The sequence below is a fragment of the Phacochoerus africanus genome, chromosome 15, assembly GCF_016906955.1.
Source record: "Phacochoerus africanus isolate WHEZ1 chromosome 15, ROS_Pafr_v1, whole genome shotgun sequence".
NCBI classification, from domain to species: domain Eukaryota; kingdom Metazoa; phylum Chordata; class Mammalia; order Artiodactyla; family Suidae; genus Phacochoerus; species Phacochoerus africanus.
The window spans coordinates 47,390,988-47,406,734 of NC_062558.1; the positions used below are offsets into that span (position 1 = coordinate 47,390,988).

Sequence of the window (15,747 nt, forward strand, 5' to 3'; positions counted from 1 at the left end):
TTGGTGGCCAGCCAAGAACAGTCACTATTGTTTGACTGGAAAAGCTGCTTCCTCAGCAAAAGGGGGGCCTCTCCCAGGGACACCCTGTCCTCACCCTCGCCAGTCATCAGTTATGACACTACTGCCAACTTGGGCCTTCAATGGCAAAGTCAGGAGAGGTAGTTGGGGGCTCTGGGTACAAATCTGGATCAGCTTCATTTTTCCCACTTAGCTCCTGTTTCCTTATCCATAAAAGGGGGACAATAATAAAACCTACTTGATCAGGCATGTGACACAACCAGCCCAGCCTGGCATATGCTACATGTTTAGTAAATGGCAGGTAGCCTTTCATCAAAGATACAGATTTGGCCCCACACCCCTTTGCTTTTGATGGAGGCCTGGGATGAGCATGTGAGGGCATTCATGATCCCTCACTCTTGGCACCAGCACCCAACCCAGAATGAATACTCATTATCTTATTGGGGTCCAAAACAGCATCCAGGCTAGACCTTGGAAGAGGAAGACCCTTAAAAGGACCTCCCTAAGGAACCCCTCCCCTTCAGTGATGGGCAGGGATCAAGGCCTGGAGAGCAGGCTTTGCTCTGCCCCAGCACTAGTGACCCTCATCCATGGCAGATGGTGAACATGGGTCAGAGGGGACAGGATAAGAGGATACAGGGGCCAGGAATAGGAGCGGGCCCTAGACTTGGCCTCCCCTCTGGCAAAGGTACTTCCCAGAAAGGCTCTAGTGCTGCACTAGGACCAGGATGGGGCCTCTGCAGGGTATGGAGAAGAGATGCTGAGCACAGTGGGGGGCAGGGAACGGACCCCCCTCTCCAGTCCCTAGCTGCACACCAGCTCTCTACACAAGCCTGTTTATTTCTGTACAAAACCATGTTTCTATTTTACACAAAGAGCACCCCACCCTTTACCCCTCCCTCTCCCCTCACATCAGTGCCCTGGTCCCGGAGAACATGCCTCCAGGAGGAGGGGGCCAAACAAGGCCTCACCCACTTCTGCCTGCCCCAGCTGGGCCTGCCCAAGCTCCGCTCTGGAGAAAATAAATAAGGAGGCTCAGGCAGAATCTGTGCTGGGCCAGCCAGACTCCCTGCCGACCCAGGCGACCGGGCCCTCAGAGGGTGGGCAGGCCCTGAAGTCAGTCCATGAACTGTATAGGTGTGTGGAGACCCCAGCCCCGGGGCCTGAGCTGCCACGGTTACAAGTAGGTGTCCTCACTCTCCTGGGATGTCAGGCTCTCCTGGGAGCGGTGGTGGGCTGTGTCCTGGGGAGCTGAGTCTTGAGGGGCTGGGTCCTGGTGGCCTGGGTCCTTCGAGGGCACATCCTGTGGGGGACATGCATCTCCAGCAGCGGCCACCACTTTGGCTTGACTTGTGGTTGTGGGCTTGTCTGGCTGCCCACTCGCCTTCGCCTGCTTCCGCTGTTCCTTCTGCTCCTTCTGGACCTGCTTGGATGGCTTGGACTTGCCTTTGGAGCCAGGGAGGGGGGCGTCCGGAGGCAGGCGGATGGATGGTGAAGGCTGCAAGGTGGGCCATGGGCCAGGCTCTGCCTCCAGGATGGCCTTGGCGCCGTGCAGCCTGGGCGAAGAGTGGCACTGCAGTTCACCCCGGGTCTCCTGCCAGCGCCGCAGCTGGATGAGGTGCTCACGCTCAATCTGGCGCTCTGTCACTGACAACTCTACCACCTGTAGGGGTGGTGACAGGCAGGTGGGCACCAGGAAGAAGAACCTTCCCCTTCTGCCCCCCAGCCTGGGCCCCTGCTCTCCCTCAGCTGTCCCAGTCCTGGTCACTAAAGTGGTGGTGGTCAAAAAGTCCCTGAGCTGAGTGCCAGGTGAGCCAAGAGTTTTATACTCACTGCCTCAGAGGAGAAAACTCCCCACAACTCTTGAGTCTACTTGCCTAACTATGTGTCACCCCATTTCAGCCCCAGATACAAATCCACAATGGAAAGAAAAAAAAAAGGGAAAATAAAGCAAAACCATGGTTATGGAGCCAGGGAGGAAGGGGGGTGATGAGCTGCATCTACTCATATTCCTGAAGACCAAGGCCTCTCTGTGCCTGTTCTTCTCATTCAGACAGAAGGATGAGATCTGTGCACAGTCCTGGGCTGCTGAGCACCAGGCCTTGGGGGCAGAGGGCTACCAGGCCCTCAAAAGACCCTCATGTCTTCCCCTCCCTCCCAGTGGTGGGGGGAAGATGTGGACTGTACCTCCTGGACCAGGAAGGCCTCCTGCATGATCTTGGGGCTGAGGCTCCTCAGCCGCTCAATGGTCTCGTACTGGCCCTGGCAGGCTTTGAGCTTCTCAGGGGAGCCCAGCGCATGCTTCAGCAGCACCAACCCCACCCGGAAGATGATCTTGACTCCTGCATGGAGAGCCAGCAGTGAGTGCGAGGGGCCCTTTAGGGAGTTTCTCTAGAAATAGAGGCCCTCATGGGCTGGACTAGGGACAGAGGTACCTTCGCAGAAGAACATGTCCCAGACACGCAGCACGGAGCTCCAGGGCAAGGTGCGGGCGAAGGCACACATGAACCACTCTGTCATGTAGAGCAAGGGGTCAATCTTCTGCTGGCTGAGGTGCTTGTGGGCCACAGGAGACACCTTCTGGAGCAGTGAGAAGAGGATCTCCCCATCCAGCTGGATGGCCTCCTGGGGAGACATGAAGCCACCGGACTGTGGGACCACAGCAGCCAAGGTGGGAAGGATGTCCCAGCTCCCAGCTCCAGGCAGGCATTCATTCCTTCCTCAGGAGGCAAACACTATAGGGTGCCAACGTCATGCTGGGTGCTGGGATACAAAGGTGAGCAATCCAGACACAGCTGGTCCCCCTCATGGAGCATGTAGAGCAAAAGGGCAGAGAGACACAAATCACAGAAGCAAAGAGACGGGGGGAGGGGCCTAAGTGCCCAGAACATGGCAGGAATAGGAACACTGGGTAAGCGTGTGCCAGAAGTCCCACCTGTCAAGGTCAAGGAAAGTTCCAGAGGGCTGAAAGTGGAGGGAAAAGAAGAAGTACCAGGGGAAGGAAGGGGGGAAAGGTTTAAGCCTATGTCAAGGCTGAGCAGGGAGGAACTTGATGCACAGGAGGAGCCGCGATCCTGCTCAATAGCCACACGGCTGGAGGTAGAGATGGAGGGAGTGTGGAACCAAGAAGTTGTAGCCCAGGAGTCCTGACCCTGGCAGGCCTTGGGACTTCAGCCTGAAAGCAACAGAAGGCTAGGAAGGATTTAAGTGGGGACAGGAGTGGCTTAGAGAGTAAGGCCAAGAGAGGCCCCAAAGGGCATCCAGGCTGGGGCGGGTCTCAGGCCAGGGCCCAGGCCCAGCAAGCACTCACCAGTTTCTCACTGTAGTAGCCAGGCAGGTACTTCTCACAGATCTGCACCAGGCACCAGAAGGCTTGCTGTGGAGCAAGAGAGATGTGAGGCCTTGCTGCTGGATGTTCCCTGCCCGCCTGCCCACCCCCGGCCTGGTGGTACCTCAGCAGGCATGTGCATGAGCAGGACAGCTGCAATGGGTGCCTGGGCCTGGCAGTAGCCCTCCTCGGGCCGGTAGAGTGTGTAGGCCTTCAGCACACGGAACAGGTCCTGCTGGCTGTGAAGAGGTCAGGGACGGGATGACAGGTGTGACTCTGCCACCCGCTACCTTCACATTTGTCCTGCCAGACCTGTCTCAGAAGCTGCACTTCCCTGGAGAGGGGATGGGAGCTGACTGTGGTCACCAAGGGGCCAGTCTCCCACGTAACACATCAACTTGCACCTCCCCCTTTTGACAGGTGAGGTCAGAGACTCAAAAAAAAAAAAAGTAGGAGGCAGGGCCAGGGGAGAATGCCAGATACAGGATAAGGGTGTGTCTGGGCTGGAAGTGTGGGTCCCTCACTCAGCAGCTGTGGCCCCTCAGCAAGGCCAGCTTTGTTGCAGGTGTCTGTCTTAGTCCTGTGGCTGGCCTGCCATATTTCTCCTCTCCTACATACCCCGTGCCCACCCAACTCTCTGTCCCTTTTCTTCCCACCAAAACCTGTTTCCAGAAGAAGGCCAGGCCAGTCCTAGCACTCTGGGGAATGAATGATGAAGCTGCCCCCGGACATAAGAAGAGAAACTAAGAGGACCTATCAGACTCAAACAAAGAGTAAAAACTAACAGTGCAGTTTGGGACCCCCAACTTCTGGGCCCCCCAGATACACCCAAACTCATTTTACCTCCTCTGTCCCTCTGAGGGAAAGGGCCAAGAGCCACCTCCAGCCCACAAGGCCCAGCCTGCTCACCCGTGGCCCCCCCGGGACACAAACATCTCGTGGAAAGGGAACTGCCGGTGCAGGTCACGCTCAATCACATCCAGCCACTTGGGGTCCCCGGGGGACATGTCCAGCTCCTGGAAGCAAGGTCAAGAGCATCTCTTAGGAGTTAGGGATGGCTGGGAGGATACAACTCTCCCAGGTATTGGAGGAGCCCCCGCCACCAGGGACAATGTTCATGAGATCCCGTCATGGGCTGGGCCTTCCTGAGGACAGGTCAGGAAGCCTGGGCAGGGGCAGAGAGCCAAGTGGAGCAGGCTCCTGGAAACTCTGAGGTGTGATCCAGGCTCCAGGAGTGTCCATCATAGCTGTGGGCTGGAAATAACATCTAGGCACTTCATTCAGGACTCAAACACCTTACATTACACCCTTAAGATGGACTGCAATCCAAGCAATGGCTACCACCCATTAGCACCACTCTGAACGCCGCTCTCAAAAGCACCGTAGGCCTCACAGACTGCTCTCCTCAGGCCCCCAAAGACACTGTCTACAGATGAGGAAACTGAGGGTCAAGGCAAAGTCACTTGCCCAATACCCTGTGATTACAAAAATGGTGTGGCTGGGCCTGGAAGCCAGGTTGACTGAGAGCCGTCAATCCCTACTCCTCTGCTACCCACCTCCCTGTAAAGTGGTGCCACCTTCGGGAAAGGATATGTGCAATCTGCTGTACAGAGTGCAGTCACAACATTTGTCAGGCCATTAGCCTCAGAGCCATCTCTGAGTGCTGGAGTTCAACAAAGTTTTGCTCTGAATTTCGGTGAGCATTTTAGTATGAGTACCGTTTATAAAAAGAAAGCTACCACCCAAAGAAAAATCATTTCTTGGTCACTTGAAATGTTCTATATCTTGACTTGCTTATTGGTTATATGTACATATATTATTTGTCCAAACTCACTGAACTGCTTGCTTAAGATCTGTGCATTTTACTTTATGTAAATTCATACCTCAACTTTAACAAAAGAAAGAAAAATATCAACGAAAAGAAATTGAGAGGGCTGAGCAGGGAAGTAGACAAAGTACATGTTGCTTGCTGTGCTGGGCAGTGTCAGGAGAGGCCCCAGGAGGAAGGCTGGGTTCTCAACAAACACATCAGTGGGGCAGACCCCGGCCCTGCCTGACAGATGACTTCATAAAGCCCCTTTTCTCTTTGTACCCCCTCAATGGGGGTGTCCCAGTATTGAAATAAGGACCCTCAGTACTTAATGAGAGATTAAGTACTGAGATGAAAAGCTGACGGAGGGTTGGAGGCTGGAGGGTAGAGGGATGGTCTGGGCCCTTAAGCAGGCACAGAGCTAAAGAGGTGGGTGTGCAAGCTGTAGGGCCCCACACACCCTCAAGATGGGGGCCTGTGTGTCCTAGGCAACCTGCAGGTCAGGCCCAGGGCTGGATACTGTCTGAGTGCAATGCAGGTTTGCTTTTGTCAGAAAAGAAAGGAGGGTCCCACAAGTTCTCCACGGAAGGTTTCAGTGAGACAAGGACCTGAGAACCCAGAAAGTCGTTTCCTAGGACAGGCTCAGCTGGTATTTCAGCAGCCCAAGACACTGGGCCACACAACAGCAGGTGAGAAAGGAAAAGGTGTAGCTGAAGGGCCTGCAGGGAGGAAGGATGCTAGGAATCAAAGGCAGGCATGGGCCACTGGAAATGATGCAGCTACCTGGCCTCCCAGAGAGCCCAAAGGTGCTGGCGCCATCCTGAAGTGAAGACTGAAGAAAACCAGATAAGAAAAGGACTGGAAGGTCCTGCCTAGCCCAAGAAAGGCAGAAGAGGGAGCAAGTACGGAGAAGGAGCCACACAGGATGGCTGAACATAGAGGTGCTGCTACCAGCCCCATCACTATACCCTTGCCTCTGAGCTCTTGTACCCTTGCCTTGCCCCCATCCACTTCCTCCACCTCATCCCGAGGCAGCATCCTTCCAGGTGTGCTTACAGACCACCATTCTGGCCCCCAGCACTGCTTCAGGGTCCCACCACTCAGCTTCAGAGCATCTTGAAGGCCTTTTTTTTTTCTCTCCACTTTTTTAGGATCGCACCTGTAACATATGGAGGTTCCCAGGCCAGGGGTCCAATCAGAGCTGTAGCCACTGGCCTATGCCACAGCCACAGCAACACAGGATCGGAGCCGTATCGGCAACCTATACCACAGCTCATGGCAACACCGGATCCTTAACTCATTGAGCAAGGCTAGGAATCAAACTCTCATCCTCATGGATCCTAGTTGGGATCATCGGCTGCTGAGCCATGAAGGGAACTCCCCTTGAAGGCCTTTCTTGGCACATCTACCTCCTCCCAAAAGCAACCTTCAAGATGCCACAGAGGTGGCCAATTCCCCTCTGGATGCACCACTCCCCAGACACATAAAGCACGCAGAGCTCCATGCTCTGCTGCTCATTCAGGATGTGCTCACATCTGCTAACTGTGGAACCAGGGGGCTGATTGCACCACCCAAGCTCTTGGTTCTCACACCTGTGCTCCAGCAGCTGAAGGTAAGCCCTGGGCTTGGGGTGAGGCTCCCACCCCCAACCTTCACGTTCTGCCCAGAATGCAGCCACCTGCAATGGAAGACATGTAGCCACTTGAAGAAAGACTCTGGAGTCAAGAGGCCACCTGAGTAGGGCATGACTTGGTGTTCTGTGGGACAGTCCAACTGCCCTGATTCAAGGCTGCCTCCAGCCAGATACTCCACCCACACCCCAGGCCCCCAGGGCCAAGTGTTGCCAGCAAACAGCTCTCACCCCTTCCAGGTCAGCAGCAGAAACTCCAGGCTGCCCTGCCTACTCTTCTCAAGGAACAGGTTTGGCAAGACAGGAGTGGTCACTGAAGCATGAAGTATGTCAACAAAGAGCTGGTGGCTGGCAGCTCTGTCTCACTGCCAGTCACCAGTCCCAGAAGCCTGGGAGATACCCTGATGCCTGGGGCCAAGTCTGGCAGGTGAGCTGGGGCAACCCCAGGGAAGCCAACTGACTCCCTAGTTCCCTAGAGAAGCAGGCTGGAGGAGCTGCCCAGACCGTGGGCCCCAAGGAGCCTCATGAATGGAGGGGTATTCTTCACTCTGGCAACTACAAGGGGGTGGGTGCAGAGGATGAGGGTGGGGAGGGGAAGGCGTGGCTTCAGAGGGTACCCTCTCTAGTCCCTGACTGGCTTCTAAACTCTAAAGATATGGAGTTCCCATTGTGGCTCAGTGATAACAAACCCGATGAATATCCATGAGGACATGGGTTCAATCCCTGGCCCTGCTCAGTGGGTTAAGGATCCAGTGTTGCTGTGAGCTGTGGTGAAAGTCACAGACACATCTTGGATCTGGCATTGCTATGGGTGTAGGGGGATCTGGGTGTAGGAGAGCAGCTGCAGCTCTGATTCCACCTCTAGCCTGGGAACTTTCGTATGCTGTAGATGCAAACCTAAAAATAAATAAATAAATAAAAATAAACTCTAAGGATACTGGTTTGGCTCTGCCACCACTAGTGCTGACAGCCCATAAACAACACAGGTGACCCATGTCTGGCTGGCTTGGATGAGGCAGGAGAGAGTACAGGCTAGGAGGCCAAGAGGTATTAGGGTCCTGCGGCCCTGCTGGGCATGTCCCAAAAGGCCCAGATCACGGGGACCAAGGCAGTCAGGGAAGTGGCCTGAGTGTACCCTCCCAACAACCAAGAGTTTCGAGGTGGCCCACTGAGTCCAAGGGAGCAAACGTGGGAGGCTGTCATGAGAAAGAGCTGGAATAGGGGGTTGCAAATCTGTCCATCCCCTGAGGTCTGCTCAGGGCTGGAGCCTCAGGTGAGCAGAACCCCCAGGAGTGACAGACTGACCAGGCCTGGCAGTTGGGTACTTGAGGGGTGATCCCATCAATCACTCATACTGCTGAGGTCCAGGCAGGCAGACAGAAGATCATTGCCAGGTGAAAGAAGTCAAGAGACAAGGAAGGGAGGGCAAGGTGAAGGAGGGGCAACTCACGTCGAACTTTCCAGGGTTCTGCTGCAGCTTCACCTTGCCTCCTGACAGGTATTGCCAAGCACGGCCCCGCAGAGAAGGTGGAATGCCTTTCTGGCACCGCAGACGGATCTGAAAGCCAAAAGGAGGGTTTAGCCTATGCATCCACCCAGGCAGCTCCCCAGATGCCGCATGCTAGCCCAGCCCTTTCTGCTGGTGCTTGTCGGGCCTTCAGGAGCACATCAGCAAGAGCAGAAGAGGGGAGGAAAGAGGATTCATCCCTGTTCCTACAATGAAAATTCTATGATGGGTGGGGGTGGAGGGAGGACTGAATTAGATATGCTGCCAGCAGGTGATGGCAGAGTCCAGTGATAGGACAGGTATTCCTGAAATCTACCACAGGAGTATGAATCCCCATCACCATTTTCTGAATCAAAATGGAACCAGACAAGTGAGAGGAGCCCCCATGGGATGTCAACAGAGAGGGATCTGCACAATGTGGAACACAGCTCAGCCACAGGGAGAGGAGCTCACAGGATGACCCAGAACATTGTCATGGGAGTGTTTGTTTAAGCATCTGTGTGATAGGACACAGCCAGCCTAGAGGGGAAAGACCTCAGCAGAACTCAGAAGGAAGATGGGAGCTGATAAAAATGGCTCCCCCTTTATTTGGTCAAGAATCCCCTCTCTTCTTTCCCTGACCCTGAGCTCCCCCAATTACCAGCCTGGGGCAAAGGCAGCTGGCCAGGGTGCAAGTCCCTTATCCTAGCCCTTGCTAAAATGGCATAGGCCTTAGCCACCATTCATAGGCTGGGAGGGGTGAGGGAGGAAGTGCTTGGGGTAGCTTATGACCCAGAGCTAGTGCTTGATTCATGTTTTCTGTCTTTTACAGAAAAAAGTCTTCCGCTGCCAAAATCTGTTTGATATACCATTATATATTTATTTGTTTTTTTTTAATTTACTTATTTACTTACTTTTTACTTTTTTTTTTTTTGCTTTTTTAGGGCTGTGCCTTCAGCATGTGGAAATTCCCAGGCTAGGGGTCAAATCGAAGCTACAGCTGCCGGCCTACACCACAGCCGAGGCAACGCAGGATCTGAGCTATGTATGCAACCTACACCACAGCTCACGGCAACGCTGGATCCTTAACCCACTGAGCAAGGCCAGGGATCGAACCTGCATCCTCATGGATCCTAGTCAGGTTCGTTAATCACTGAGCCAATATATATTTTACAAATGGGGAAACAGGCATAGAGTGGGAAAATATTATGGTAAGACCATCATGGACCCTGATATCTACTAGCTACACCACAGGATCCTGCCCTATATACTTCCCATTTCAGTGGCCAGATGGGGAGGCTAGCTCCCTCTGGGCTTGGGGGCAGAATGAGGCTCTTAAGGCAGCTGCCCTGATTGACCTCCTTGACCTCAAAACCAAGGGTCAGGAGGGTGAAGGGCAAAGGCAGAGGCACCACTCCTATAGAATGTGGGTAGGAGGATTGGCCAGTGATACTCCCATCACACACTACACTAAGCAGCCTGGCCTGGGGTGGAGGTGGGAGCTCAAGGCAGTGGGAAGAGAGCATCTGGATAAATTTGAATACAGCACTGACCTTAGCCAATCACTTCTTATCAACAGTAAGAGCAAAATAATAACAACTAGGATTCTATTAGAAGGGAGGAACACGCCTAGCATGAGGCCTGACACAGTCTGTGTTCAATAAACGACGGCTTCCTCTCCACACCTCCAAATCCTGGGAATATACCAGACACAGAAGGGCCTTAGGCTCACATCTAACTTCCCCTCACCTGGAAAGCCCCTCAAACAGTCTCATTGGAAGCTCTCAGAGGAGGGAGCACAAAAGGCTCAGGCTTCCTGAGGACCAGTGCAAACAAGAGAAAACTTTCCAAGGGTCAGAGAGAGTCAAGAACCAGGAAGGAGATAGGCAGACAGGCTAAGGGCAGTGAGGGAAGAGCACAGTGGTAGTCATAAGAGCCAAGGTTGAGCTTCTGGAACTGCGTGCAATGGGGGGAGGGGAAGGGAGCAGAAGGGAACTGCCCCGGACTCTAGGAACAGTTTCCTGCTGCTATGGGACAAGGGTCTCCCAAAGGAAGTCACTTGGTCCGGGCAGGCTTTGGCAAAGGGATGCAGAGTGGCCCAGAACCACTGGTCCTTTAGGCTCCACCAGGGCCAAGCTCAGTGTGAGCTGGCTCCCACATAATCATAGCACCATCATATGTGGCCTGCCCCAGGGGAGCCCGGGAATATCTTCAATCCACGAAGTTCTCAAAGAGGCCTCTCCTTCACCTAGGCCCAGGGCTGTGGAGTTGGGATGGAGCTAGTATAGCCAGTCTTTCCCACTCTGGCTTCTGGAATCTTCCTCAGCACAGACAAGCTGGAGACTATAATCTCTTCCTTGAGGAAGAGGCAAAGGTGGGGATCAGCAAGGATAAAACTAGAGAAAGTGCTCAAAAACAGAAAGCAGAAGGGATTAATTATCTGAGGCAAAGCCTGGGGAAAGGAGATCTCTGAAGACAATGGAGTGAAGCCACACCCAGCCCACTGAACTCCAGGAGGGCAGGGCCAAAGTTTGAGCAGAGCCCCACAGGGGAAAACAGCATTCCAGCAGGAGCCTGCCTCCCTGCAGGGCCTGGGCCCCTGTCCTGTGGACTCAGGATAAGTGCCACGGGTCTGGATCCACTTCCTGATGCAGGTATTGTCCTCCATATGCCAGTACTTCCTGACCATGGGAAAGCCCAAGCCTGTGCAGCAAGGCAGTGAGAGCTCCTGGGGCCAGTGTGGCAGGAGAGGAGCAGAGGCGAGGGCCTCCGGGCAGGGTGGGGTGCAGCCTCTTGGCCTCTAACCACAGTACCAGGAAAGCAAAGGGGAAGAGGAAGTGGTGCCAGCTGCTCTGCTGAGAGAAGCTCCCCAATGCTCCCCTTTGGAATCCCCATCTGCAGGGATGCTGGGGCAAGAAGCCCACAGCCACCTCCCTGACAGCCACCAGCCACCACAACAGACAGTAGAGAGGGAATTAGAGCTCAGGGTAAAAGCCCAAGGACAAGGAAGCAGGAAAACAGACCCCAGTCAGGCAGGAAACAGTTCAGGAACAACTGCGTTAAAACAATATTTTTTCAAGTGAAAGTTTTTTCTAGGAGTTCCCATTGTGGCTCAGTGGTAACGAACCCATTTAGTAACCATGAGGATGCAGGTTCGATCCCTGACCTTGCTCAGTGGGTTAAAAGATCTAGTGCTGCTGTGAGTTACGGTGTAGGTCACAGATATGGCTCATATCCTGCGCTGCTGTGGCTGTGGTGTAGGCTGCTGGCTGTAGCTCCAATTCGATCCCTAGCCTGGAACTTCCATATGCTGCAAATGTGGCCCTTAATACAAAAAAAAAAGAAAGTCTTTTCTAACAAGCAAAATATGAATGCCCCAAAGCCCACACAGAACAGCAACAAAGAGCCTAGGCCTGGTTACACCCACAAGCCCAGGGCTTTACAGAGGGCCTCACAACAGGGTTAAGTTCTCACTTGACCTGGGAAATTGAGACTGAGAGGGTGCAGTGACTCACCCAAAGTCACTCAGAACTCTGGGCTTGAAGAGAGGAAGGCAATGGGGATCTGGGACCAAGTCTTTATGTGGCCTTCGGTCCTGAGCTTTCTACTAGGTCCTGCAGCCAGCTGCACCAGCCAGGACCAGAACAGCATGTCAGCTGATGACAGCAGGCCAGCAGGTTTATTGCACGCTGCGTACTTGGGCAGAGAGACCCCAACTGTGGGACTGTGGACAGGCCTCCACCAGGCCAGGGAGTAAGGAGACCGTGCCGTGGTGGATAAGAGGATCAACATGCAGACTGTGATGGGCAAGGATGTTCCTTCAGGGTGACAGAGCTAGTTCCTAAAGGTAGCCTGCCAGAAAAAGACCACTGGGTATTTTCATTTTCATAAGACCATTGAACTGTGAAGTTACTTTTTTTTTTGTCTTTTTGTCTTTTTCTTGTTGTTGTTGTTGTTGCCATTTCTTGGGCCGCTCCCGCGGCATATGGAGGTTCCCAGGCTAGGGGTTGAATCGGAGCTGTAGCCACCGGCCTACGCCAGAGCCACAGCAACGCGGGATCCAAGCCGCGTCTGCAACCTACACCACAGCTCACGGCAATGCCGAATCGTTAACCTACTGAGCAAGGGCAGGGACCGAACCCGCAACCTCATGGTTCCTAGTCGGATTCGTTAACCACTGCGCCACGACGGGAACTCCGTGAAGTTACTTTTCTTTTTGCTTTGGCCAGGAGGCAAGAGGAACTCATCAAATTAATCTGGAGAGTGAAGAAGACTCCCTATTGTGGTAGGGAAGAGTGCAAGCACAGAAGCTGGACTGCTGGGTTCAAACCTGATCCTGCAATAATCTGAGGATAGTACCACCACAGACCTTACTGGGGTGCTGTAAGGATTATCTGAGTCAAGTGCCCAGCATACTGCAAATGTTCAACACACATTAGCTATTTTCTGTAGTCTAAAGTCCTTCCTGATAGGTGGTAAGCAGCAGCAAGGACTTCACCCAGGAGAGCTGGAGGAAAGCTGCCTGAAAAGCTTTTGGCTCTCAAAAGGCTTTGAAGTTTGACTCCAGGACAAAGTTCTACTTGAGTCTGAAGTCATCTGGGAGGACCAAATGAAGCCTGGGCCTTCCCTCCAGCCAGCTTCTGTTCTCATTCCTGAGCTGGCCAATGGCAGCTGGAGAAGTTCCTGCTCCCCAAAGCTGAGGCAGCTCCTCCCTCTTCACTTCTTCCCCAGCTGTGACTTCCAGCCAGAGACACCTCACCTTTTTGTGCTTCTTGGCCATCCATTTGTCCCAGTTGTTGAGCATGTCCAGCCACTTGGACTCCCTCTGCCTCAGCACCTCCAGAGGAACTTCCTCCAGCCTGTGGAGCAGACGGCAGAGACTATCAGAGGTGCCAAGAGAAGAAAAGACCCTGGCTGAGGCCTTAGCCCCCAGCCTGCTGGGTCTCCATTCCTCCCCCTGACCTCCGTCCCTGCCCTTCCCTTCCTGGCTGCTAACCTGTAAGTGCCCTACCACAGATGTGAGGGAACACAAGCCCTTCCCTGAAAGGCACAGGCCAGAGAGACACAAGGTTCAAGTGCTCACTCCCACAATGTGTCAAGGGGCTCAGGGGTCACCATGCCTCTCTAGGGCAGAGACCTGAGGGCCTGCATCTGTGCATCAAAGCAAAGCATTCCCATCCTGGGTCTGTCTTGATAAATAAGCCTCTGCAGAGGGCCTGCGTATAAGGTACAGAGCTGGATGAGAAAACTAGTCAAACAAGGACAGAAAGAACATGCTCACCTCTTCACTCTAACAAAACTACTTACTCATAGTTTCCCCAATTACTCCCTGAGATTGAGGGAGCACTTCTGAGACTAGAACCAAATCCCAGACCTCACGGCATTGACATTCTACTGGGCTCTGAATGCCCACTAGAGCCGGTGGAGGAAACATGTTGGCATGAAGACCGCTCCGGTCAGCACCAAAGCCTCTGAGGCAGGCTGGGGCAAAATCCCTGGCTTAAAGCGTCCTTCAAGTGAGTGAGCTTCCTCCAAAGAGTGAGTCCTTGGAAATTCATGAATTCATAGAACTAAGGGATAAAGAGAAGAAGGAGACTAGCATTTGGAGGCTGCGTGTTCTACATGTGCTTCCTTTTTAGCCTATAGGGCAGTATTGGTAAGAAAACAACAGCAAAATGTATGTGTGCACTGACTTCTCTACATACATACACTCTCTTCTTAAAATTATTTTTAAAGTGTATCTTTTAAATTTCCTTTTTGTGCCCCCTTTTTTTCCAATTAAAAAAAGTATTGACATTACTGAGATGTAAGATACCCAGAGGGGGTATACTGCTGACAGTCATACAGTGGAAAAACCCAGACTCAAATCCAAATCAGATCCTAGCCAAGTGCCTGCACTCAGTCCTGCCCGACCTCCCAGAAAGGAGCTCAGGGTCAGGCACTCATGAGGCTGGGAGGAGGCTCTCTCAGGAACAGGACTTGGTGGGGCTAGGGTTTGGCCCAGGCCTGGATTCTCTGATTCTCTTTCTACCGGAAGGAAATGCACTGCTGTAACTTTTACTGGTTGGAAGAGCAGAGGGAGGGGCCCTGGCCGCGCCGAGGCCTCCAGACACAAAAAGGCAGGCCCTCTACTTCAGTGTGCTTTATCTGGAGAACTGCACAGGCCTGAGAGCAGCCTTGGAGCTGCAGCCCAGGAGAGACAAACTCAGCCCCCCTCTGCACACTCACGCAGGCCACCACCCTCTTGAACTGCAGACCCTCTCGCCACCTAGAGGCAAGAGCAGAGCACAAGGACACTCTACTTCCCATCCCTCCCCCTGGGAGAAAAGCAGAGGCCACACCTTTAGACCAGGTAATTCTCAAAGGACTGTATGCTTGTCCCTGGAAGTACCCAGGTGCCCGGGGAGTGGAATCCAAAGGCCCTCAGGCATCACAGGCCAGGTCACCTTCCATCACCTATAAAGCATTCACTCATACACATCAGGGGATGAGCCTACTAGTTAACTAAACGAAAGGGGGTACCCACACTTTGTCTACAGGAAGCTCTGACAGTTGTAGACGTGGATAATATCTGATCCAATCCCCCACTGAGCAGATGAGAAAATTGGAGGCTCATAGAGGGCAAGGCTTTCACCTGAGATTACCAGTTTCCAGAGAATTCCCATCTCATTAAATACATGCCCATTTGACTCCTCAACCCTCCAGACTGGTTTTGTTGAAAATATATGACAGCAGGGCTCAGAGACACCCATTTGCCCAACTACAAATACACAGGGGAACATGTTCAAGTTCAGTGTTCTTTTAAATGATGCCAGATAACAGCTTTGGCAGTTTCAAAGCCCCAACATCAAACCTCAAACCGGAATTTCAAATAGGTACAAAACAAACGACCATATTTCCTGGATTCTAAGACACTACTGATTTTAAACTACACCATTGATTTGGCAAGAGCTTCTCAGAAACAAACAAAAAACCCTCCACTACTTTAAATGTACATGTCAAATGAAAGATCCATTTTTTATTTTTAAAACCTTAAATTGGAAAATTTTTGAGGAAATATGCTCATTTGAGCAGCTTCTCCCCCAACAGCAGAGAAGTTTAACCCACCTGCAGAGGGTGGGAAGGAAGATACCACCAACACTCAGCACTTCCCATGTTCTCTCACTACAGGTGAACTTCTCTTTACATTCAGAATGTACTCCTGAAAAGCTACAGGCTATCCAGTTTATGAAAAATCAGAAGGTACACATATCCTTCAGTCTGGTCAGTTAGGAACTAAGAAGGCATCTGATCAGACTTCTGTGGATATAAAGGAATTCTATCTACAAGAGACCCTTGCCTTCTCTGAGGCTGTTTCCCTATATGATTGGATGGCCTGCACTGTGAATTGACCCTCAAAATATACCCAGAAAGGGAGTTCCTGTCGTTGCGCAGTGTAAACAAATCCGACTAGGAACCATGATATTGCAGGTTTG

The 15,747-nt window shown here is 52.7% G+C and overlaps 1 protein-coding gene across 2 annotated transcripts in view; it reads right to left on the reverse strand.

The window, feature by feature from the left end:
• Positions 1-838: 838 nt before the first annotated feature.
• Positions 839-15,747, reverse strand: part of TBC1D10A (TBC1 domain family member 10A) — a 33,023-nt gene continuing 18,114 nt past the window's right edge. For both annotated transcript variants that reach the window (XM_047760226.1, XM_047760227.1), the window contains 8 exons: positions 13,032-13,131; positions 8,237-8,344; positions 4,256-4,362; positions 3,471-3,585; positions 3,329-3,394; positions 2,454-2,643; positions 2,206-2,360; positions 839-1,681 (listed from right to left, as the gene is read on the reverse strand). In XM_047760226.1, coding sequence (XP_047616182.1) covers positions 1,196-1,681; positions 2,206-2,360; positions 2,454-2,643; positions 3,329-3,394; positions 3,471-3,585; positions 4,256-4,362; positions 8,237-8,344; positions 13,032-13,131 — 1,327 coding nt within the window. In that variant the 3' untranslated portion in view covers positions 839-1,195. The remainder of the gene's footprint in view (positions 1,682-2,205; positions 2,361-2,453; positions 2,644-3,328; positions 3,395-3,470; positions 3,586-4,255; positions 4,363-8,236; positions 8,345-13,031; positions 13,132-15,747) is intronic.